The 22,464-nt window shown below is 46.1% G+C and overlaps 1 protein-coding gene across 3 annotated transcripts; it reads left to right on the top strand.

Moving 5' to 3' along the window:
* The first annotated feature begins 2,101 nt into the window (after positions 1-2,101).
* LOC148644120 (ras-related protein Rab-14) lies at positions 2,102-21,672 on the top strand. 3 transcript variants are annotated; one of them, XM_088615275.1, is made up of 8 exons: positions 2,102-2,814; positions 9,801-9,859; positions 10,712-10,765; positions 11,814-11,991; positions 13,611-13,677; positions 15,196-15,283; positions 15,773-15,803; positions 16,489-21,672. In XM_088615275.1, exons 2-8 carry the CDS (start codon positions 9,808-9,810, stop codon positions 16,664-16,666), a joined length of 648 nt encoding a protein of 215 aa, XP_088471401.1. In that variant the 5' UTR covers positions 2,102-2,814; positions 9,801-9,807; the 3' UTR covers positions 16,667-21,672. The 3 variants fall into 3 exon arrangements, with proteins under 3 accessions (XP_088471401.1, XP_088471400.1, XP_088471402.1); XM_088615274.1 differs by lacking the exon at positions 2,102-2,814 and adding an exon at positions 2,862-3,035; XM_088615276.1 differs by lacking the exon at positions 2,102-2,814 and adding an exon at positions 3,085-3,148.
* The last annotated feature ends 792 nt before the right edge of the window (positions 21,673-22,464 follow it).

Raw genomic sequence — 22,464 nt, 5'->3', positions numbered from 1 at the left:
TCATGGTCTTTGGAAGGTGGGAGAAATCTAGAGTACCTAGTGGAAACCTGAGCCAACAGTGGGAAGCACATGCAAGCTTCCCACAGAAGGAGCCCCAGGGCAGAATCGAACCCGGATCCCGAGGGCTGCAGGCAGCAGCAGCTCCCAGCCTCACGGTGAATAAAGGGACCACATCTGAATCAGTTCACAACACTGAACTGAACTCAATCCGTCTTTCGGATGAGACGCAAAACCGAGGTCCTGACTCTCTGTGGTCATTAAAAATCCCAGGGCGTTTCTCGAAAAGAGTAGGGGTGTAACCCCGGCGTCCTGGCCCAAAATATCCCCCTGCCCTTTACCAGTCATGGCCTCCTAATAATCCCCATCTATGAACTGGCATCATCCAGGTGGGGCTGCACACTGCTGGTGGTGGAGGGGAGTCCCCATTACCTGTAAAGCGCTTTGAATGGAGTGTCCAGAAAAGCGCTATATAAGTGTAAGCAATTATTATTATTATTAAAAAAACAGGAGTATTGCAGATCAATATTCTGTCCGGTTATGTGACGTCCTGCAAAGGGTGTATCCCCCTTGCCAACGTTGCCTGCCGGGATAGGCTCCCGATCCCTCGCATCCTGTATCAGACAAAGCCGTTGGAAAATCAATGGATAATATGAAGCCTCCATATCAACGATAAAGGGGGGATGCCAAATAGTTTTATAGCTTGTAATGTATCGCCCTCTGGCGGCTGTCTTCCGAACTACACAGCCCTGGGTCTCCGACTATGTAATCCCTCCACCCCGGAAGTGACGTCTCCATGACCCCGTAAGGTGAAGACGTGTAACCGAATCGCCCAATCAGGTCCTGCCACCCTTTCAAGCCCCGCCCACCTTCTCCCGCGAGACCGTCTCTGTCTTGTCAACAGCAGCATTGCCAGCAACGTTACCCGTGGAAAAGGGCGACGGTTTTCTTCCCGGACACATTGAGCTGCTAAAATAATAATCAGCATCATCATCATAATTCGCCTTTTTAGGAGCAGGAGGACCCAAGCTATCACAGAACAGGAGGCCAAGCAGTCAGAGGACATGATCACGGAGGGTCTCAGGGAAACAGACTGCAAGTATTTACAGTACGGTGTCCCCGTCACTATACTGGGGCATTAGGACCCACACAGACTGCAGGGTGAGCGCCCCCCACTGGCCCCACTAACACCTCTTCCAGCAGCAGCCTTAGTGTTTCCCAGGAGTCTCCCCTCCAGGTACTGGCCAGACTCACACCTGCTGAGCCACAGTGGGCTGCCAGCTGCCAGACACAAACCTACTAACTGGACTGACCTTGGGGATAAACTCAGACTGAGGCTGCAGGCCAGCATGCCTCTGGGCTGTGGGGGGGGAACTGGAGCAGACCCACACAAACCAGCGAGGAACATGCAAACTCCACACAGACAGCACCCCGGGAACTGAACCCAGGGCTGTGAGGCTGCAGTGCTCAACGCTGAGCTTCACAGGGCGGTGCGACAGGCTGCAGCAGTGGAGCAGAAGGAGCTTGTATCGGGGAAACTCCCCAGCCAGCCGCGGGGGTGAGCAGAAATGTGCAGCCTGCTTGTTGTCCGTTAGCAGGGCTGCCTCGCCGAGGTCCACACCCGCAGCTCTGATCAGCTGTGATGTCTCTGACCACTTCCTCCTGGCTCCTGCATCCCAGGCACCCTGCAGGAGCCAGATCTGCATCCTTACCCGGACGAGACCCTGATCCAGAGCAGACGCTGCAATCTTTTGAGTCACTTCAGAAAAACAATCACGTCCTCTGAAAAAGAGGCCCTTTCTCACATTCCCATCATGTCTGGAAACTAGATTTATGACTGAGAGACGTACTATAAAATCAGTTGTTCATACGTGATACCACAGTGTCAGTGTTTATAAACTGGTCAACAAGGTGAAATATTATTATCACTGCCATGTATTTTACTGAAATGTACAACAAAGGTCTCACCTCTTTAATAGAGTTCCTGTGATATTATCTAGTAACTAACTCACGTTATTTATTTAATTTACATGTTCATCACTTACAAAAAACCTCTGAAGGTGAAAGCCACAATAATAATACAAGTCCAGTCCTTGTACTGTCGTTTATTTTGATAAAGATAGGGTTTAATAGTAGAAATACAGTCGAAAGAAAATACAACGCAAACAAGAGTACATACAACATATCAATAACATCGTCCGTTTGACAAAACAGAGTCAAGAGCCAGTAAGGTGCGCACAGTTTTCATTTCACGTTTTTACATTTCCAAAAAGTCCGCCAACACGCCTTCACACCTGTTGTTGGCGTCGTCCTGTAAAGCCCTTAAAGGCGCTATAGAAAATAAAGCTGTGTCGTTAGAGAGATAAGAGATAGATAAGAGTGGATTGATCCCGTAGGGAAACGCTGTATCATCAGAGAGATAGAGATAGATAAGAGTTGATTGATCCCGTAGGGAAACTGATTCATATTATTATTACTTTTAATAGTCCGGGACACAGGACTCTCCCCTCTGTAGGAGCACAGTGTCACCGTGAAGCTGAGTGCACACCGTGCACGGCGATACTTCCGCAGTGCTGCCGACGGGACGGGACGCCCGTGGCTGGTGGCCCGTGGCCCGTGGCCTCGCGCCTCGCGCCTCGCACGGGCGCCGGGCGCGCGCCGCTGCCCTTTGTCCCCCCAGGCCCATTGTGTGTGACGGAGGAAACCCTGTGCAGCGCGGGCCGCCATCTTGGATCGGCAGACTCCTCAGCCCAGGATCGCCCTGCGGATCCCTTCACAGCGCCGGAGCGAGTCGACGCAGCCGCCCTCGGAATCACGGTAAGCGGGCCGGGCCGGACCTCCGTGCCGCCCCGCCGGCGGCTGTCGGAGCCGGGCGGTCGCCTCTGGATGAGAATCTATCCCTTGTCGTCCGGGGGGGGGGAGAGAAAGGCAGGCAGGAAGGAGGAGGGGGTGACTACACCCAGATCGCGAATATTATCCGGCTCGGCAAGCCCGTCCGCTCCATTCCTGCACGGCGGCGGGTTCTGCACGCCGGGAAGGTGACTGTCGACGTTTCGTGTCGGTTTTCCCCCCTCTTGTTTTCGCTCGTTTTGCGGGGCTGCGGGCGGCGCTGGCCGGTGGCTTTTGTTCGGTGTCTCTCTATCCGGAAGAGGTCGGTCTCATGATATTTTGTTTGCCGTTTGAATAAGAGGCGAGGAATACCGGGGAGGGGAGGGGGTTGAAATATCGAGACTATCGCTTCTCGGTGCCCATCGCACGGGGACTGTCGCTCGTCCGCTGCGTGGCGGCACGTTTGGGGGTCCTGTCCCCCCCCAGTGCTGTGTCAGGGGGCTGGAGCGGCGACACCGGTGCTGATGGAGGAGACGGGCCGGGCCTAGCAGCTCTCGCCGGGCAGCAGCACAACCCCGGCCCAGCTGGGAGGGGGTTTAAAGTTTAAACGGTGACAGCGTCGGGTGTAATAAAGTGACAACAACACCGGCCGGGTCGCCGGCCAGATATCCGTCCCCCCCCTCCGTTCTGCAAACGCGATCTGAATTCAAGCGGTGCTGCTGTCAAGGCGGTGGAGGTGCAGAGCATGTTTTTGATTTGTCATGCGAGAGATATGTGGGGTGAGGGTGTGCTGTCCGTGTCGCTTAATGAGCCTTTCCTGCGGTCTTATTAATGCGTGCTTGTGAAATTGTGGCGAAGACGGCGATTTCTTGCTCTGCCCCTCAGTCCCGGTGAGCTGAGACAGCAGGCCCGGGTCGGTTAAGGTATACGGTGTTGACAGGCGTAGCCGAGCTGCAAATAAAATGGACAATGACGACTGTTCAAAAGAAGCGTTTTACCCCCTTCTGCCGCATTTCTATTGCAAGACGCTGCATGCGAGGGTCTCTTAGGCCTCGGCTGTGTTGTCGTCTCTGTAAAGCCGGTTTTCAATGGTCCGTACTCAGAAGACCAATTTACACAGCTCTGACGCGTTCTTGGCCACCTTTTTGAATGGTTTTCCAAAAGACAGCCCAGGACGAGACGGGTGTAGAAAGAGTGTGATCCCTGGTTTCTTGGATTTTTCTGGATCTCTGTTCGAAATCGATTGATTCAGTTTTTCAGCTGGGGGATCTCTAAGCATGATCGGGTGTGTTCTTTCGTGCCTGAAGACAGCCCGCTAGAGTTTCGGCTCTCGGATGCTCAGTGTGCCGCAGATTGTGATCCGAATGTACCACCGAGAAGGGTTAGATCTGAAAACACCTTTTACAAGGATTTCCAGCCACTTGGTTTTGCTTCTGTCGGCATCCAGGCCCCTGTGAGGTCACCCGGATTGTGTAGCCTGGAGCAGACTACAGTTTCTGCCTGATTCTGAAAGATGGGGGGGGGGGTTATTATGATAAAGGTGAAAAACCTAGGAATAAGGGTGACAAAATCTGAAGAATCGTGTGCACGAATCCCCTGCTGTTCGCCCTGAAGGACCTCAGTGTTTTACTCTTGCACACACAGGAGGGGGTGTATCCCCCAGGTCAGGAGGAGAAGTGAGAGCTCTTGAGGATCTGCCGTGGGGAAACTGAAAACATAGCCACCAGGTTTTCACTTGAGGGGTGTCGGTTGGCTTCGTTCCGTGTGAGCATGTCAGCCGCTGTTTGGTGGAGATGTTGCAGATAATGCACTGCTGAGTCATGATTTGTAAAAAAAAAAAACGATATTTTAAGCCCCTGCCGTTTTCGCAATTTCCTGACCTCATTTCACGTGAAGTCATTTAAAGGAGCTCAGGGGTGCCTGGTGAGTGTCAGGTAGTAGGCCACAGAGGGAAGGAGTGTGTTCAGCTGCAGGGAGAGAGATGGTGAGGTCTCGCTCTTGTTAGGGAGGGGAAGTGCTGAACTGGCAGGAGCTCAGGCCAGGTTGGTCACATGCTAGCATTCTCTATGCTTGGGAGATTCTTATGGCATTTCTCACAGGAAGTCTTCTCCTTTTGCTTGTCGGCAGTGACTCAGTGAGGAACGGATTCTTTGCGTGTGCCGTGTATGGCACTCCAGACGCGTTGAAGTACTTTGTTTGAAAGAGAGAGGTCGGCTAACGTCTTAAAACTGCAGCGATCTTTCTTCTTCTAGTTTGCTTTGTGTGTGTGTGGACAAAGCACAGGCCCAAATCAGCAGGCTCAAAAAAAAAAAAGGGAGCTGAATGATTTGGTATAGTGCACTTTGCACCAGCTTAGCCCAGAACACTCTCGCGGTCCTTAATTCGTCCGTCATGAAAGATGCAGGGGGAATCCCAGGATGGCCCCGTTTATTTTTATTTTTTAAACTTCATTTTGGTTGTGTTTTCCCATCTTTCCGTGCACAAGCCCATCCACAGAGAACCGGGTTACAAAGGCTTCTCAACTATTCTTGCTTGTGGATGCCACACCTCGGGTTCTTGTATGTGTACATTGTTACCATAGATATGACAAGATCACCATTCCACCCAATTATATTACAACTGGGGAAAAAAAACAGGCAGGCATGTAAAATGTACAGGTGAGCTTAGTGACCTTGCCGTGACCTAGGGGAGTCTTAATTTCAGGTACTTTTACCTTTCTGTTAACTTGGGAGGGGGTGTACAATTTCCTACCTCTGGTTAACTTTTACACATTTTTTTTTAATCAAGACTTAATTCACTGTGATGCCCAGATGTAATTCTGGAAAACTCTGTGTGCTGTCTGTGTGGAGTTTGTATGTTCACACGAGTTTCCTCTGGCCACTCCAGTGTCCTCCCGCAGTCCAGAGGCACTGTTTGTCTGTTTACCTTCCAGGGTTAACTGTATACTGTGCCTGTTGCGTGCCAGAAGAGGATCTAGCTCCCCCGCGATCCTGAATTGCATGAAGCAGTTAGAAAATGGATGGTGCTGTAATCTCGCAGTATGAGGAGCGTGTGAGAAATAACTAGTTATGTGACGGACGTAGATTGTTGCTGTTTCAGACTGGGGCGTCAGAGTTCTTGAAGTCACTACAAGGCGCTACGCTGTTGGGGTATCGGTTATGTTCATAAAGATGAGAGGGAATTTCTTCATAAATGATCTTTTTGCTCATGGGTCTCCGTTAGTCGAGAGTGGTTTATAGGTTCTAGAATGAGATAAAACTCTGTTTTGTATGCATGTGTAAATGTAGCACCTGTGTTGAATGGTTTACTTTGAAATCTTTTTTTTGGGGGGGTGTGAATGCTTAATAAGGCACCTTTATTTCTCAATAATAGAATCAGAGAAATGCTTGTAAATGTCAGTGATCTGGCAGCAGTGTGCCAGCTGTGTCCCCTCAGGCGGTTTGCTGTGAAAACAGCCTGTTCGTGTCTCGGGATCATGTATTATTTGCCACAGTGGTGATGATTTAACGCACTCCTTCTGCGGCTGTCGACCTGAAGTGTCTTTATTGCGTTAAACAAACCTCGTTTATCTATGCGACGGAAAGGGGAATTGAACTGTTTTCATTTCCGTGGTTTCAAATCCGATCCAAACCGTCGTCTGGCGGGTCCTCGGGCTGGATCTTATCCCAGTGACTGTAGCGTTGAGCACACTGAGCATGTGTGTGCGTGTGCTGACCCTGCTTGGGCTCAACTAGTGGTTAACCTCCACCCAACCCAGTAACCCTGGTGAGCTGGAGCAGTTGGGTAGAGAGCCCAGTTCAAGGGGCCTTGAGCCCACAGCTCTCCAGCCAGGAGTCTGGAGCCCTGTATACTGCTCTGTGATGCTCCCGTCGTAATATGTTTTTATTCTCTTGTGATATTTTTAGCGTAGAGCTTATGATACAGCGCTGCTGTTCTCAGTATAGAAAGACAGGCACAGCAAGAGCCTCTCGGAGCTCTGGAGGTGTTCATCGCTCGTTATGTAAGAGTCCGTTTTTCACTGAGATCTCATGTGAATCTTTACAAGTAGTGAACTGAAGTCCTCTTGTTCTGTATCGGTGTTTCATACCACAACATTCTTGCACCAGGATTTGGGGGGAAGTCTGTTGGCTCTTTTGGTTACCTCTTGACCTGTCAGTCTCAGTGTTCTGTGCATACTGTGGTTTTTGTCCCAGTTAAAACGGGAACCGAATTCCCTAGCAGGTTTGGCCTCATTGATCCATAGTTTACAGGTGATGCTGATCGCTAATCCCAGAGCCCGTTTGATGTGCACTGCATCCTGGGGTTTGATCATTGAGGCGTGGCTGTGGTTGTATGTTTGCTTTCACTAGTTGATGAATGCAACATCCCAGCCGTATTCTTCTGAACAGCAGAAATGTACGCAGTGTTCGGCAATCCTAACTATGAGATTTGCAATACATTACTGTGATCTATGTAAGATGCATTGAGGTCTCACTGCAAAGGGAGGTATATTGTAAATGAATCATCAACAATACATAATGCTACATGTGTATTAAGTGATTGAGCTATCCAACACTCCCTTCTTTAAGTGTACGTTTTCTTATATTATTTAAGGTTAGCACTTACTTAGCTTTTTCTTCTGTACGCTTTAAAATAGGCTTTTTCCGAAGACATTACTTTGCTTTACTGAAGGCAGTGAAGTCTCAAATGGCTAAATGCAAATATGTTCACTTAACAGTTGGAACTGAGTCCTTGTTGAGATGGAGTTCTGTTCAGAATGGACCTTAGCAGGAGCCGAATCACCTGCCGGTGATGCAGTACTGCAGGAGGCCTGGTTTGTTCCCCCAGACAAATGGCCAGTCCTTCTGAAGAGAGGCCAGTCGCCTGGAAGCTCCTTCCTGGAAAGGCTAGTTTCTTCCAGGGCACATGTAGGCGGTGTGTATGTTGCAGGTTTGTCGGGGTGGGGGGAAGGTAAAAATAAGTCCATTAAAATGTAGCAATAACTGTATCCAAGAAGTGTTAGAATACAGGATCTCCGTACGACACTGGCTTCTGGTTTGATGCTTCAGTGTTCCCAGCAGTGGACTAATCAGTGAAGGAGCGGAGGAAACAAGTAAAGTATCTGGTCAGTTCTTTTGTGATCTTCAGACCCGGCTAATTTGTGCAAATGAAGTTGTTTTTTCACATTGGTCTAGATCTGTACTGAAAAAGAGCTGTGTATTTTCCAGTGTCCAAAATGCGCTCTAAAATATATTGACAGCTTTGTTTAGCAAACATTCATGTTGATGAAGTCCGAATGCGATTTACACATGACTTGAGTAAGCCCAGCATATTAATATAAATATGCCTTCAGCCTTTGTTTTGCCTTCTTCTATGATGTTAATCATGCACAACACAGAATTCTTTATATTTGCAGGTGTTTTAAGTCTTCCTATTGGCTGAAATGCTGTTATTATCTTGAGAGTATAATATCATTTGTGTGTCAATCATTATCCTACTTAACTGTCCGTAACGAGCAAAACACCTTTGTCTGCTGCTGACATACTGTTTTCATTCATTGTAAATATTAAATGACAAGGGTTTATACAAATACTTTGTCTATTGAACAGTAAGTATTTTAATATACATTAAGTATGTGTGTGCTTACTGTATTTGTAACAATAGGAAAAAAGATAACTTGAGCCGCTGCAGCATTTATAGAAATATTCACTTTGGAAGGTCTCCAAGCGTGAAGGATATTCGGGATGGAAATCTTGTCACATTGTAGCTGTGAACGTCTTCTGCTGGTGTGCGAGCGTGCAAATGAATTGTCTAGTTTTCAGAGCGAATGTAATAACTACAGCAGGGAGGCTCAGAAAGGACTGCTCATCTTGGTCTGAGTTCTCAGGGCAGTGCTGGCTGTCAGAGATGCTATCAGCAATGCAGGAGCTCTTGAGCTGGGATGGGCACTGCAATTCTGCACCAGAAACCTCAGCGTCAGCATTACGGCAAATATACTTCTGTTCTTGCTGAAAAGTAGGAAAAAAACCAAATCACCCTTACATAATAGGATGGTTCGAAATAGTTTTTAACACACTGGGTTATTTTTGTTTTCAAATTTAGAGCAGCTGCTTATTTTCCTAGCCGACTTGATTTGGCCTAGCCGAGTGCGTGCTCGCTGCGTCGCGGCGCGTGGGTACAAACCCTGTAGTCGCACACGGGAGAGCGAGGATGTGCAGCCGCCTGTTCAGCCACTTCTCTTTGAAGATCAGATCACTTGATCGGCCACATACTATTTCTTGCATTAGGAATCTGTCCTTTCGCAGACCCCAGCTTGCTCTCCGTGAGACACACGGACAGGGAGAGAAGCTGGGGGTCAGAGCGCAGGGTCGGCCGTTTATACGGCGCCCCTGGAGCAGTTGGGGTGAAGGGCCTCGCTCAGGGGCCCAACGGAGTAGGATTCCTCTGCACAGGGAGTCCCGGTCACAGGCAGCCGGGAACACGGCTCGCGTTGCTCACCGAGCCCCTCTGGATCGCTGCAGCCTTCTGCCTGTGATAGATTTGCAGCCGGATAAGTGCTGCTGCTGAGCCGTTCCGAATGAAGTCTTTCGGAATGTCACAGTTAAAGTAATCGGGGTATGCCTTTTGAGTGTTGCTGTTTACCCGGGTCGTTTCCTACCTTACTGTGTAGAGGGTGTGTTTAGAGTGAAGAGGGGTGGGGCTGGGAGAGATGAAATACTGTTGTTAATGAGAGAAGGTGTGCGGAGAAGCCCTGTGATGTTCACGTTAGTACGGCTGGCAGCTGACATTTAGTTCACGACCGCCAGGCAGAAGAGTTGTGCACTGTATGCAGCCTCCCTCACTGAAGCGTGGCAGCAGGTGCCCGGGCGAATCTGCCGTCCGTCTGCCCTGCGGGGGGTGCGTCCCTCCTCTGACTGCCCTTCGAAGGGCCTGACGACTTCTTGTTTTCCCTCCTCGTAGGTCTAATGGCTTTTTTTTTTCTCGTCTCCTTTCAGCGCCACCATGGCCACTGCTCCGTACAACTATTCCTACATCTTCAAGTACATCATCATTGGTAAGTGTGCGAGAGGGGGGGCTGTGCTCCTGCTCGCTGCCTTTCTCCCCCCCCGTGTGAGCGCTCGGAGGTGGACCGGGCTTCCCGCGGTCAAGGAAACCCTGGAATTTCATTTTCCAGCCCATTTTCCAGTAAGCTAGCCTCACGCCTGTGTCAGAATGCCGGGGAAATGTGTTTTCAGTGGCCGCTGGTTAGCAGATGAAAAATGCAAAAGCTGTGGCTCCAAAAAGATGAAGACCCAGGACGTGCGAGGTGTCAATTGTGCAGGGAAAAGAAGTTGTGGAAAAGTTTGGGAATTTACTTGGTAAAAATGAGTGAGAACCCTGGGGGTCACAGTTATACTCACTTGGCTGAAAGTGCTTCTGGGGAGGTTAAATTATTTTCTTGCTTTATAATTGAAAATGAACCCAAGTGTGAAATCAAGCAAACTGAAGAGAGCCTCGTTCACTTCTAGACCTTGTTTATTCTTTGGCCAGTGGGTGTTTAAAGAGATCATGTTGATGTTCTGGTGTTACTGTACGCTGTGGATGTTGAGTAGTAAAATTGAACTGCTTAGTTCAATTTTATTTCTCATGTTCTCTACACATGGACAAGTTCCCATTTTCTGACAATTACAGATGTCAGCCTCAGTCATATGTAACCTGCAAGGGAACATTAACTTTGTACATTTATATTCACCCCCCACGCAGAATACTTCTTAAAAAGAAATTTGAATAATTGTTTCATAAGAGCTTTGCGTGAGTCATCATTCATTTGTAGCTGTCAGAAACTGAAATGCTGGGCTTTGGTGGTAGTTTGTAGAGGATGTCAATATGGTTTATATGTAGAGCTTGTTTTTTACTTGTCTTCCAGGGGACATGGGAGTGGGAAAGTCCTGTTTGCTTCACCAGTTCACAGAAAAGAAATGTAAGTAGGCTCTTCGTGTTTGACAGTGACGCCTTTTATGTTTATTACAAGGAGAATTCGTTTTTCGTCTTATATCAGAAAATATGTCCTTGCTAATTTGAAGTTACTTGCTAAAGCACTGATGAGGATGACTAGAGTTTCTGGTCAAACTGGCTTCGCAATAGGATGTTCTTCTTGTGCTCAGTACATGTTGTGTGCTTGTTCTGTTTTGTGTTGTGATGAATGACTCCATGTTTTGTCCATGTTATTGGGCGCTTGTAAAGATGTCAGAAACAGACAGATACGTTGTGACTGCTGTATCTCAGATTGAAAGCATTTCTGTTTTCTCAGCACCTCTTGCCCATGATGAAGTCGTGTGCTTGACGCGTTCCTCCTGTGCACATGAATATGCATTGTTCTGTAATACTCCTGTTCACCCTGCTTATGAGTGATTGTAAACAGCAGCACTTAGGGGTTTTGAGTTCTCCATGACCACCTCCTCTCAGGCTTCTTTCAGAAGGCTGATTTAACTGCACACAAACTTCGGCGAGTGAAACTGGAGTAGATTGATTCAGAACAGGTGAACAGATAACATTGTATTAATTACAGCACCGGGGAGCTTAAGGATATCCTGACAGCCCTGGGAGTAAAATGAAACCGGATACCAGAAAGCAATACTCACCTCAGAGTCAAGCTTGTGTCAGTTTGATTTGAGTTTGACATTCTGCTCATGGTTTTAAGTCCTGAATGGAGTTCCATTGAAAAGTTCAGAGCTGCGCTTGACAAATTTACTTCTCTGTCATACAGAGCCCTGCAGTATTAAAAGGAGCACAGATAATGGTGCATTTATTCCTATTTTCCCATTACGTGTTCAGTCCTGTGTGGCTGTGTTATCGGCCTTGTGCGCTGTGGTTTCTGTCACAACTTGCTTTATCCCTATTTCTGTATCAAAGCTGCTGATTGTAAAGGGACAGAACACGGAGTTGTGGGGAAGAAGGAGTTCCATCGAAACGTTTTTTTTTTCTCCCCCCAATGCAAAGTTTCTCTTAACCGGACCTTTGTGCCGCAGTTATGGCCGACTGCCCCCACACGATCGGCGTGGAGTTCGGGACGAGGATAATCGAGGTCAGCGGGCAGAAGATCAAGCTGCAGATCTGGGACACGGCGGGCCAGGAGAGGTTCAGAGCCGTCACGCGGAGTTACTACAGAGGGGCGGCCGGGGCGCTGATGGTTTACGACATCACCAGGTAGACCGGAGCCTCTGTCCCGCCCGTGTTCGGCGGCGTGTGGCCAAGGCCCGCGCGTTAATCAGGGCCCTCGACGCTGGGATCGGGAGCGCTGGCGACCGGAGTGCACCCATACCTGTCATGTTCTTTTTCATGAAGGTTTGATACAGCGCAGCATGTGGATTGTGACCCACATTTCGAATAACGAAAGCCGCCTGTAGCCATTCGGGGGGAAAGGGTATTGAGATCTCTGCCAAATGTAGAGAGAGAGGGGGAAGAGGAAGGCGTCATCCGACTGACTCGCGTGGGTGAGGGCCAGCACAGAGAGACGTGCCACACTGTTCCCCACGTCCTGCTGCGTCTGCAGTTTGCTGTTGTGTGCGCCTTTCCTTTTTGCAAGCATAGTTGTGGTTTAGAATTTATCACGGCCCCTAAAGGTGAAAATGAAAATTGAGCGTGTGAGTCATTGCACAAGAAGCAACTGAAATGGTTGCGGTGCAGAACGGTACTTAGGTGTGATTAATGAGGTCCGACTAGGTAAGCAGTGCTTTTTAATACTAAAAACACAGTCTGTTAGTTGTTATTCTTTTGTCATTTTTCAGTGGGGGAAAAAAGTCAAATTAGGGGTGACATTTTTGAGGTCCAGAACAGATTGTAATTTTTCCCCATAAGAAATAACAGAAATAGGTTTTTCTTGTTACGAATTTTCACTATGCGAAAGGGTTTCTGGGAACGAGTTACTTTCGTAAGAGGAGGTACAGCTTTAATTTAATTATAGGCACAAGCTTGCTTCCTGAGGCTGCTGCTCTTATTTTTCATCCCTCATCTCCTGTATTCCTGTATTCCTGTATCTTCAGGGAGACTGAGAGGGGCAGATGAAACTACTGTACAGTGCCCACCTCCTCCCTGCTGACATCAGCAGCACTGCAGGCCGTTTCAGCACATCACATGTGTAGTGTAGATTGTTGTATTTTCTGTTTTATAAATGACTATGGTTTTAATTTCATTAGCTTAAACTTGAGTGTAACTGAAAATGGATGTTACCCCATTTATCTTTGTTTTCAAGGACCACAGACCTTGAAGGGCATGTCATTTTGACTATAGCTGCTGCTCACAGATAATTCTAGGCAGTTTTTCTGTTTGTGAGTGCCCTTATGTTTTATTGAGGCAATGGTAAAAAAGCTGATGGAGAACAGCTGAGGAATCATCAGAGTTGAGTTAGGGAGTGGATGGGGCTGCCTGTTTAAAATTCACCTGCTGTCAAAGGGAACATGTGATGCTGCACACCTCAGGGAATATATTTCGGATATACGATTTCTGTGTCTTATCACATATCTGCATCTCAGTGTGATGGGAGCAGGAGTCGTAAGAATCTCGTCCACTGTTTTTTTCATGGAAAATATGCTTCCGATCCGTTCACGATGATGCTCTGCAGAATAACTGGCACGTGATGTTGCCCTTCCTGCAGTGCAGTACTTTTGTTTCCTTAGACTGTGGACAATGTCCCAGTCCTTGTCATTTCTGGAATTTGATCGATTGATTTGATTGATTGATTGAAATGTCAAGTTAGTGTTTTTGCAAACCGACCCTGAAAGCTGCCTTCATCGTTGTAACGGGCGATTTCTTTGCGTTCCCTTTAGGAGAAGCACGTACAACCACCTTAGCAGCTGGCTGACAGATGCGAGAAACCTTACCAACCCCAACACTGTGAGTGGCTCCTCTCTCCCCGGCGCTACAGGGCACTCCTGGCACAGTCTGTCCTTCTCATTCGCACGTTACTCCTACTCACACCGGTCACATCCTCGCATCGCCTTCAGTAACTGATTATTTAGGACAGGGCTGTGGGGGAGCCAGAGCTTCTCCCTGGGAGCAACGGGCGTGAGGCAGGACACACCCTGGGTGGGACGCCAGTCCACACAGTGTACCAGCCAGCGTGTCCGCCCAGAGGAAACCCCCGCAACACCCGAGGAGAACATGCAGACTCCACACAGCAGTGCACAAGTTGATCCCAGGACTCCAGCGGTGCGAGGCAGCAGTGCTAACCACTGTGAAACCGTGCTGCCCAGCACCTAGTGTGGTTTATTCATTTAGCAGGGCCGTAGTTGTGCCTGCGTTGTGTACTACACTGTGGGGAGGATACGCCGTGTACAGACAAACATGCACAGTTAAAGCGAGGAACATTTGTGTTTGCATGAATAGATGGTGACAGATATGGGGATGAACGGCTGAGCACGCCCTTTTCATCGTGGAGCGCGTTCCAAGCTGACGATAAATTTGTTCCGCAGTCAGCGCACAAATGACATGTGAGGATACAGAGCGTACCTGGATTTGACAAGGGAACTGTAGGTGCCCGCGTAGCTGAGCTTCCTAATGCCATCTGACTTCTCAAAGGCAGCACAGTTACATACCGCGCCACGGCCACAGTCTGTGATCATGTTAGCACTGGAAAATACCAAGAATTTCCTGTTTAGTGCTTCGGAAAGCAGATACCCCAGCATTATCTGATATCCCGTCAGAAAGTGTAGGAGAGCAACGTCTGGCAGATTTCACTGACATCGCCAGAGCTCAGCTCTCGGAAAGAAAATGGTATTTGTTTTACTTTGCCATCTGGCCATGATGTCATGGATCTGTTGCAGGAGCAGGAGTTCGTGGAGGTAATAATAATAATAATAATTGCTTACACTTATATAGCGCTTTTCTGGACACTCCACTCAAAGCGCTTTACAGGTAATGGGGACTCCCTTCCACCACCACCAATGTGCAGCATCCACCTGGATGATGCGACGGCAGCCATAGTGCGCCAGAACGCTCACCACACATCAGCTATCAGTGGGGAGGAGAGCAGAGAGTAATGAAGCCAATTCATAGATGGGGATTATTAGGAGGCCATGATTGGTTAAGGCCAATGGGAAATTTGGCCAGGACGCCGGGGTTACACCCCTACTCTTTTCGAGAAACGCCCTGGGATTTTTAATGACCACAGAAAGTCAGGACCTCGGTTTTACGTCTCATCCGAAGGACGGTACTGGTTTGGTCTCCGAGGTGAAGGTGTTTTGTTGTGTCCCAATTTGTAAACATGGTTTCAGTTCATTAATTTCAAATCCCAGTTTCCACTGACGCAAAGGAAATAAAACAATAAGGCCGTGGAGGTAATAGCAGTTCCTCTGAATGGTTTTGTTTTTCTTGCCTGCATTTCCTCAGCTATCTGTGCCTTTCTGTCTTCAGGTGATCATCCTGATAGGAAATAAGGCAGACCTGGAGGCCCAGCGAGATGTGACGTACGAAGAGGCCAAGCAGTTTGCAGAAGAAAATGGTGAGGAGTGAGGACTGTAAAGCCTCGTTCAAAAGGATGTCCCCTTTTTTCTTTAAAAAAAAAATGCTGTTTATAGTTGTTAAATTGCATGACTTTGTGGCAAAACTACAATGGATTTACAAGTAAAGTTCAGGACGCACAATTTCCAGCAAGTGACGTCACACCACAGGCTTAATTTAAGCTTCTTCTAAGATGTATAAAAGGAATTTTTCACTTTTAATGGAAACTTTGGTCTCCGATGACATACTGAGCAAATCCTGTCTGTCAAATCCCACTCCAGTATATCTAGCTGAGACCAAGTACAGCAGCAGGCAGCAGAGATGGTTACTAAGTTTCATTCTTTTGTGGGTTCACCCTAAGGAAGTATTAACAGAAAAAGTACAAATTAAATCCACATCTATTTTCTATAAACTGAATGTCCCTTGTTAAACTGGGACCTGTGCATACTCCTGTGTTTAAAGTTGACTCATACCGTCTTTTATTTTATAGGTCTGTTATTCCTTGAAGCAAGTGCAAAAACGTAAGTTTGAAATTGTTCTTCAGTAAGCTTACATATAAAAATTCCATTCAGAGAAATTGTCAGTCAGTCACTCATAACCAACTTCTGTAGCAGCAACAGAGGGAAGGTTATGATGTAATATGAAGACTGTAAGTGATGGGAAAGGTCATGTCATGCATAGAAGGGATATTTGTGATTTTATATCAAGGTCTCATCCATTAATACAGAATCCTTAGAACTAATTTTAAATGACCAGTATGAATTGGACAGAAAAAACGACGGATTTTTAAAAAACTGGTTCTGAACCTTTTCTAAGTTCAGCAAAAAAGCAACCCTACTATTTTTTAAACTGGCAGAATCTTCTGAAATTGTTATTGTATGAGTCACAGGTTCCTAAACGTCAGTTTCCAGGCTGCTGAGAACAGAACAGAATTTCTTGCATCTGTGATCCCAGCAAGGTGCAGGAGAGTTTGCTGAGGACCCCACTTGCACAGAGAAAACGTGTCTTCCTAAGGTTCTGTCCTGGGACTGTAGACAGCTGTGCTGTTGAGCAGTTTCGATTATATTGTGACAGTGCTCTTCACTGTCTTCCTTCCCCTGAGCGGGACGTAGATAGGCTTCCAAGTGAGCTGTAATTAAGTCTGCGTGTCCTCGGACGTTGTGCAGCCTCCCCGGTGCCCTGGCTCAGCGTGCTGCTTCCTTCTAGGGGCGAGAACGTGGAAGACGCATTCCTGGAGGCGGCCAAGAAGATCTACCAGAACATTCAGGACGGCAGCCTAGACCTGAACGCCGCCGAGTCGGGGGTCCAGCACAAGCCCTCGGCCCCCCAGGGCGGGAGGCTAACCAGCGAACCACAGCCCCAGAGGGAAGGGTGTGGCTGCTAATGACCACCCAGCACCCTCCTCTCGCCCCCGGGGTACCTGGGGGGGGAAGACAATGAGGGGCGGGCTCGGCTGCCGGCTCCTCCTGCGCCCCCTCCTCTGAACCCCCGTCCCCCTGCTCTCTCCTCGACCTCCTCCTGTCCATCTGTCGCCCCCCCTCCCCGCCCCCCCCACCCCGCCCTGCCATCACTCTCCAGCACCATGTGGTACAGCTCATTTCAGTGGGACTGGCCTTCAGAATCTGGTCGAACACGGTCTGTACATGTACGCATAGATACTGGAAGGCTTTAAAAATGCAGCAAAGTCCGGTTGCGTTTTTAATGCCTCCCAATAGGTGTGTGTATATATGCTGTACAACATTTGAGCTTGCAGCTGAAGTGACAGTGGCATTAAATCTGACAGGTAAAAAATAAGGCATCTTTGAGATTTGTTTTATAGTTACGTAAAGGGTTTATTCATTGACCTTGAAACAAAGAACCCACCAACCCACGTTAAGGTAGATTTCGAATGACAGCCCTCTCCTGCATGATTTAATCAAGGATTTTTAAACATTTGCTTTCTGTATAATTTGTCGTTGCGGCAGTTTCTGGTCCGTGAACAGGCAACTGTGGAAATGACGCAGCTGGGCTCCCTCTGTAGCTCCAGTGATGTAACATTGGAAGGCGACGTATGCAGTTCGCTCTGTGAGTATGCATATAGCTGAAGGATGCAACAGATAACTGGCTCCATGCATATCTCGGCTCTGATAGGTTTGTGATTGTGGAGAAGGTGAGGATACGAGCGATTCGGTATCGGCAAACACCCGTCTTGTATTCCTGTTCCAAAAAAGGATAGCTTAGAACAGGCCGCGAGAGACCGCCTTGTAAATCAGGGTGATTTTGGATAGTCGGATGGAACAAAAGTGAGGAGAAAAATGTAAAGGATGCACTGAAAGCTGAGCAAAAGTTTTCACAATAACATGGAAGATTAGGAGAGTCAGCACACCGTGAGTACATTCAGGAATTAGGTACAAAATGTCCCCCTCCGTCACCTGTTAAGATCCATGTGGACCCGTAATGTGACCACACTTAGCCTCCAACATCATTAATAATCCCCTGAAATCCCTGTCATATCAAATGATTTTTTTAAAACACTTTCCAGGAATGATCTGTTTTTTTTTTTTTTGTATGTTGCCTTATTACTATTATTGTTTTATCTTCCCTTGCTGCTTGCTCTACGTGAAGATGTTTATACATTTCTCTTCAATAAAACATTAATTTTACCAATAATTACATTAATTTCTTATCTGGCTCTGGTATATGGAATCCATGCCTTGCCGATCAGGGAGCGTGTCAGGAGATGCTGTCTTAAAAGCTGAGCCTTCTCGGGCGATCTGTCAGTCCCTGGGCTGTGATCTGGAAAGCTGCAGGTTCTTAATGCTTTTGGTTTTCCATCTTCGAAGACGAGCGTTGGCAAAGGGTTTTGATATGGTATAAATTAAATCGATACGGTTTCTAAAAATCTGCAGTTATGTATATATGTCGTTCGCCATCTGATCAGTAGAGACAAAAACAGGATTGTAGACGGGAGAATCCCTGGTGACTTGTACAGGTGATGTTTATGGGATGCTTGAAAACCTTTATTATAGTTTATAGAAATATGTGGGTTCCAGTGCTGACGTATTTGGGGAAATCTTGTGTAGAGGGCCTCCCCCACCCCATCTGGTGGATGTTCAGCAAGCAGCACCCTCTGGTGGCTGGTGTGAGAATTGCAATCCCTTTTGAAAGTGCTCGGGAGTCATCTGGCATCCAAAGGGCACATGGAAAGCCTGCGGAGAGGGCAACAGGCTGGGATAGACCCCCCCCCCTTCCTCCCATCCACAGGAAATAGTATCTGGTTTGTAAAACCTTGCTGACTTTTAACAGTTATCCTTTTGTGCAAAACGGAGGATGAATAGGTAGATTGTTTTTTTTTTTGTCACTTGTCTATTTTTAACAAAACAAAACTGCTCAGAGCCCTCCAAGGGCACTTGATTTCACATCCCGTCTTAACCTTGACAAGCAGGGCCGCCAGGACTGGGCTGTGGCGTTCCTCCGAGGTCTCGGCTGTAGCCCAGCTCTTAGAGACGTCACCCTCCTCCATTTAAGATGACCGTTTAAAAAAATAAATATGTATACATTTGAAGAAACTGTGCTAACCTTTAAAATGCATATTGTGTGTATATGATTTTAATGATAACATTTTGATTTTTAATATTAAAAGTGCTCTAGGAAAAAATACATTTAAGTACCATTCTGTAAAGTGTGGCCTCTGTCTCTTACGTTGCCCTCAAAAGCACAGGTATAGCTGTACTTGCAATTAAAAACCAGGAAAAATACATTTAACCGCTAATGGAGATTCACCTTTTAACACTAGTTTTATTTTGTTTTTCTTGTGTAATTTGTATTTTTTTTTTGTTCCGTCATCAATCTGGGTAAACTCGTCTTTGCTCTTGTGCAATCGGTCAGTTCTCTCTGTGGGGTCTTGTATCACTCGAGATCTGACTGTAGTCCCCCTGAAGAAAAGGACTGGTTACTGTACAGTAATCCAGCCTGCGTAAGCAATGTACGTCTCTTCAGTGTATTTCATTAAGCGGAGACCTAAAACACAGCACCCAGGCAACAGGATGATTTCTGTTGAACTGCTTCAGAATTGTTCGGTGTGGAAGGGCTGGGTGGGACTGAGATTTCATTTTTTTTAGCAGTGTGTATCAGACTGTAACAGGACGTTTTAAAGGGCTGGGTTTCAGTCTTAGCAGGGGCTTTTCGAAACAATTTGCAGAACTCATTTTGTGTTGTCAAGAAAATGGCCATTAAACTTGGACCACTACATTTAGACAAATTCAGGCTTGGTACTTGGGCGATGTATTTTTTTCAACACCTTCTGCAAGGTGAAGGAACTTGAACCTCTAGGCTGTTTCCAGTGATGCTCCCTGTTTCAGTTCCATTGCATTGAGCAACAGTCATGAGGCCTGAAGGTGATTAAGTGTTGTACATGAAGCAAGATTGCACAGATGTCGTGTGGTGTTTCCACCTCTTTAACACAAGAGTGTGCCAGTTCTCCAAGAGCAGAGTAAGAGAATAAGGATCTCCATCACTAAACTGCAAAAAGCCCCTGCTTGGAATCTGAAAAACACTCCAAGGTATAGGACCAGAGGCATTTCGACATGGTTACATGTGTTAATTCTCTTTTAACTAGGGTAATATTGGGGTTGTCTTCTGTGTACATAGGCAATCTGAAAGAAATTGTATGTATGTAACATTTCTGATAAAATTCTGTACAGCACATGGCTGAAAGTGACAACTGCGCTGTCTCAATCCGCATTCTGTAAATGGTGCATTTGCCACCTGTTTATATACATTTGCTTATTTGCTTTTCATGCTCTAGGAAGGTGGTGCAAATAAAATAGGGTTATAGTAATTTGATGGCATGTAACACTTTAGAAAAATATACAGTATTTTAAAAATACAACGACTTGCACAGTCTGATACGTGAATGTTAATATTTTCATGCTTGGTCAACGGCAGCTTTCTGTGTTAAGTACTGCTGCATGTTGGCTTTTTATATAGATTTTTTTTTTTGTGTTCTGTTCTGGAGCGTGGTGGCTAGTCCAGCTGTCCGTATATTTTGAGATGATTCCCATATTTAAAAACACGGCTTTTCATTCTCTCCTTCACCCTGCAGTCCTCCGGCCACATGCTGATCTTCGAAGGCCCTGCCCTGTGGTCCCATATGTGCCCTTCCTCGTATCTTCGAGAGTTTCTGAAGTGCCCACTGTATTTACACGCTGCAGAGCTTCCAGAGGGTTTATAGTCCAACTGAACAAGGAAGACTGCTAGGTACCAGTGGATGTAATGTTCATGTTTAACGTTAGCAATGGTTTCTCTTTTCAGACGTCCTATTGTGGGTCCTATCAGTGGACAAATCGGGCAGGACAGGCGTTTGCGTTGGTTTACTTCAGGCTGACTGAGACACCAGTTTCTTGCACTGAAGTACAGTATGTAGCAGTGGAACTGCGAGTTGTCTTTGCGTGTTGTCAGAGCAATATCTGTCAAGCTGGGGTTGATGTTTTTTGGGGGAAATGCAAGAGTTTAAGGGGGTCGTTTTTGAGAGAGTGTATATTGTGAGATCTTAAAAATGTCTTACTTGAGTGGAACTGCTGGAAAAAGAAAGCATTAAAGGTTTGCATTTAATCAGCCTTGGGTACTACTTTTATTTAAATTACTTTCTGGAAATGAATTTAAAATAAAGAGCTACTTTTTTTTACCATGATTTCAGGAGAAAAGACAACTTTCGGGGGGGATATTTATCCTGGTAAACTGGAGATACACTGCTCCAGTAGATTCCAAAGATCTTGTGATTAGGTTTATTCCCTTCTGTCTTGACACTAAATATGACCATTTTCTTTTTGCTTTGACATAAAACTTTAATAAGAATACACCAGGACACTGAATGTTATGTAATGGCCAAAACTGGAAGTCATTCAGTAGAAAATTAGTTTATTTGTACCTTTGTGTCTTTCGTTTTTAGTACTGTCCTAGTAAAAGAATGTTACCTTTTGGAAATATAGATTTAAGTACTGTTGAAACAAACTGAAATTATTGCTGTTGCTCTAGGATCATATTTAAATTCACTTCTTCCCTTTTTGATTAACAATAGATTTGCACCACATTTGCAAGAGGTAGACAGGTGTCTACCTAGGGACCACTGTGCACTAACAAGTTTATAACATGTATATTAAACCAACTGAATCTGGGCCAAGTCAAACTCCAATTAAATTGGCTTGAATGTTTGCTTAGTTTCTTTTATTTTTCCTTTTGATTTTCTGTTTCTTTTCTGGTGTGAGAAATTTTAACCCCTTCAACTGCTTACAAATAGGTCTTGTTATTTATATGTGACAAACTTTCTTTGGACTGCTGTACTTTTCATTTGATGGAACAAACTGCTATTAATCTAAATATTTGTAAATAAAGTTCCTGTATCTAGAGAAACTTGTGGGTCTGTGTTTTCCAGAGAGACGTTTTGTAAAGACATGTATCTAAGTACATCATTGTGTACTGCTGTAGATACAATGTTCTTGTTTCCACAGTAGTCAATTATAATGCATGTTTATTTCAAGCCATTAAAATCAGTTTTTAGATAGAAAAAGCTAAGTGCACAAACATCTGGATTCATAGATTAGTGCTTTCATGTATTGCAACCTCCTGAGGCTAATCAGAAAAAAACAACTTCTTGGATAGAGATAATTGCCAAAAAGGGTTAGTTTAGACATTTCCCACCTGTAGCAACAAAGTAAATTCCTCTGAGCAATTACTACTCAGTACTTCAAAGGTGTTTAAAATGTTTTGTACTATTGAAATTGAAAGTTAAGTTTCCTAGCAAATGATTTCACATTGTAGCAGCCAGAAGTTTATCTGATGTTCACCACAGTGATTTTGTATTTTTCCTCATGAGGTAAAACATAAGCTTTCCAAAGATATTTATGAATGGGTCCTCACTTAAGCCTTTTTATGTCTTAGGCCAAAATTAAAACCATGTTTTGGTTTTAATTTTTAGGCAAACGTTTTGTTGCCTCGTTCTGAATCGCAGAACATGGCTCTTCACATACCTGGAAATGTCTTGTAAATTGTAGGTTTTACCATTTTAATTTGATTCTGGTTTGAAATGCACTCATCAGTGCTGATTCTTTCTAACCCCGAAATCTGAAAATAGCGGCACAGTTCCCCTTTAAACGTGCCCATTGTGAAATCAGAATCGGAGGGGGTGGATTGTGGGTTGTGATG

This window comes from Lepisosteus platostomus, chromosome 21, assembly GCF_059453375.1.
Source record: "Lepisosteus platostomus isolate fLepPlt1 chromosome 21, fLepPlt1.hap1, whole genome shotgun sequence".
Classification (NCBI taxonomy): Eukaryota; Metazoa; Chordata; class Actinopteri; order Semionotiformes; family Lepisosteidae; genus Lepisosteus; species Lepisosteus platostomus.
The sequence above is the reverse complement of the archived record's forward strand: the minus strand, read 5'-3'. Positions and strand labels throughout refer to the sequence as shown.

Bases quoted from the DNA above. Each gene is read 5' to 3' on its own strand.
- LOC148644120 (XM_088615274.1), top strand. From the start codon at position 2,884: ATGAGAATCTATCCCTTGTCGTCCGGGGGGGGGGAGAGAAAGGCAGGC. The intron at 11,992-13,610 runs GTAGACCGGAGC...CGTTCCCTTTAG, and splicing joins ATGGTTTACGACATCACCAG to GAGAAGCACGTACAACCACC. The intron at 13,678-15,195 runs GTGAGTGGCTCC...TTCTGTCTTCAG, and splicing joins ACCTTACCAACCCCAACACT to GTGATCATCCTGATAGGAAA.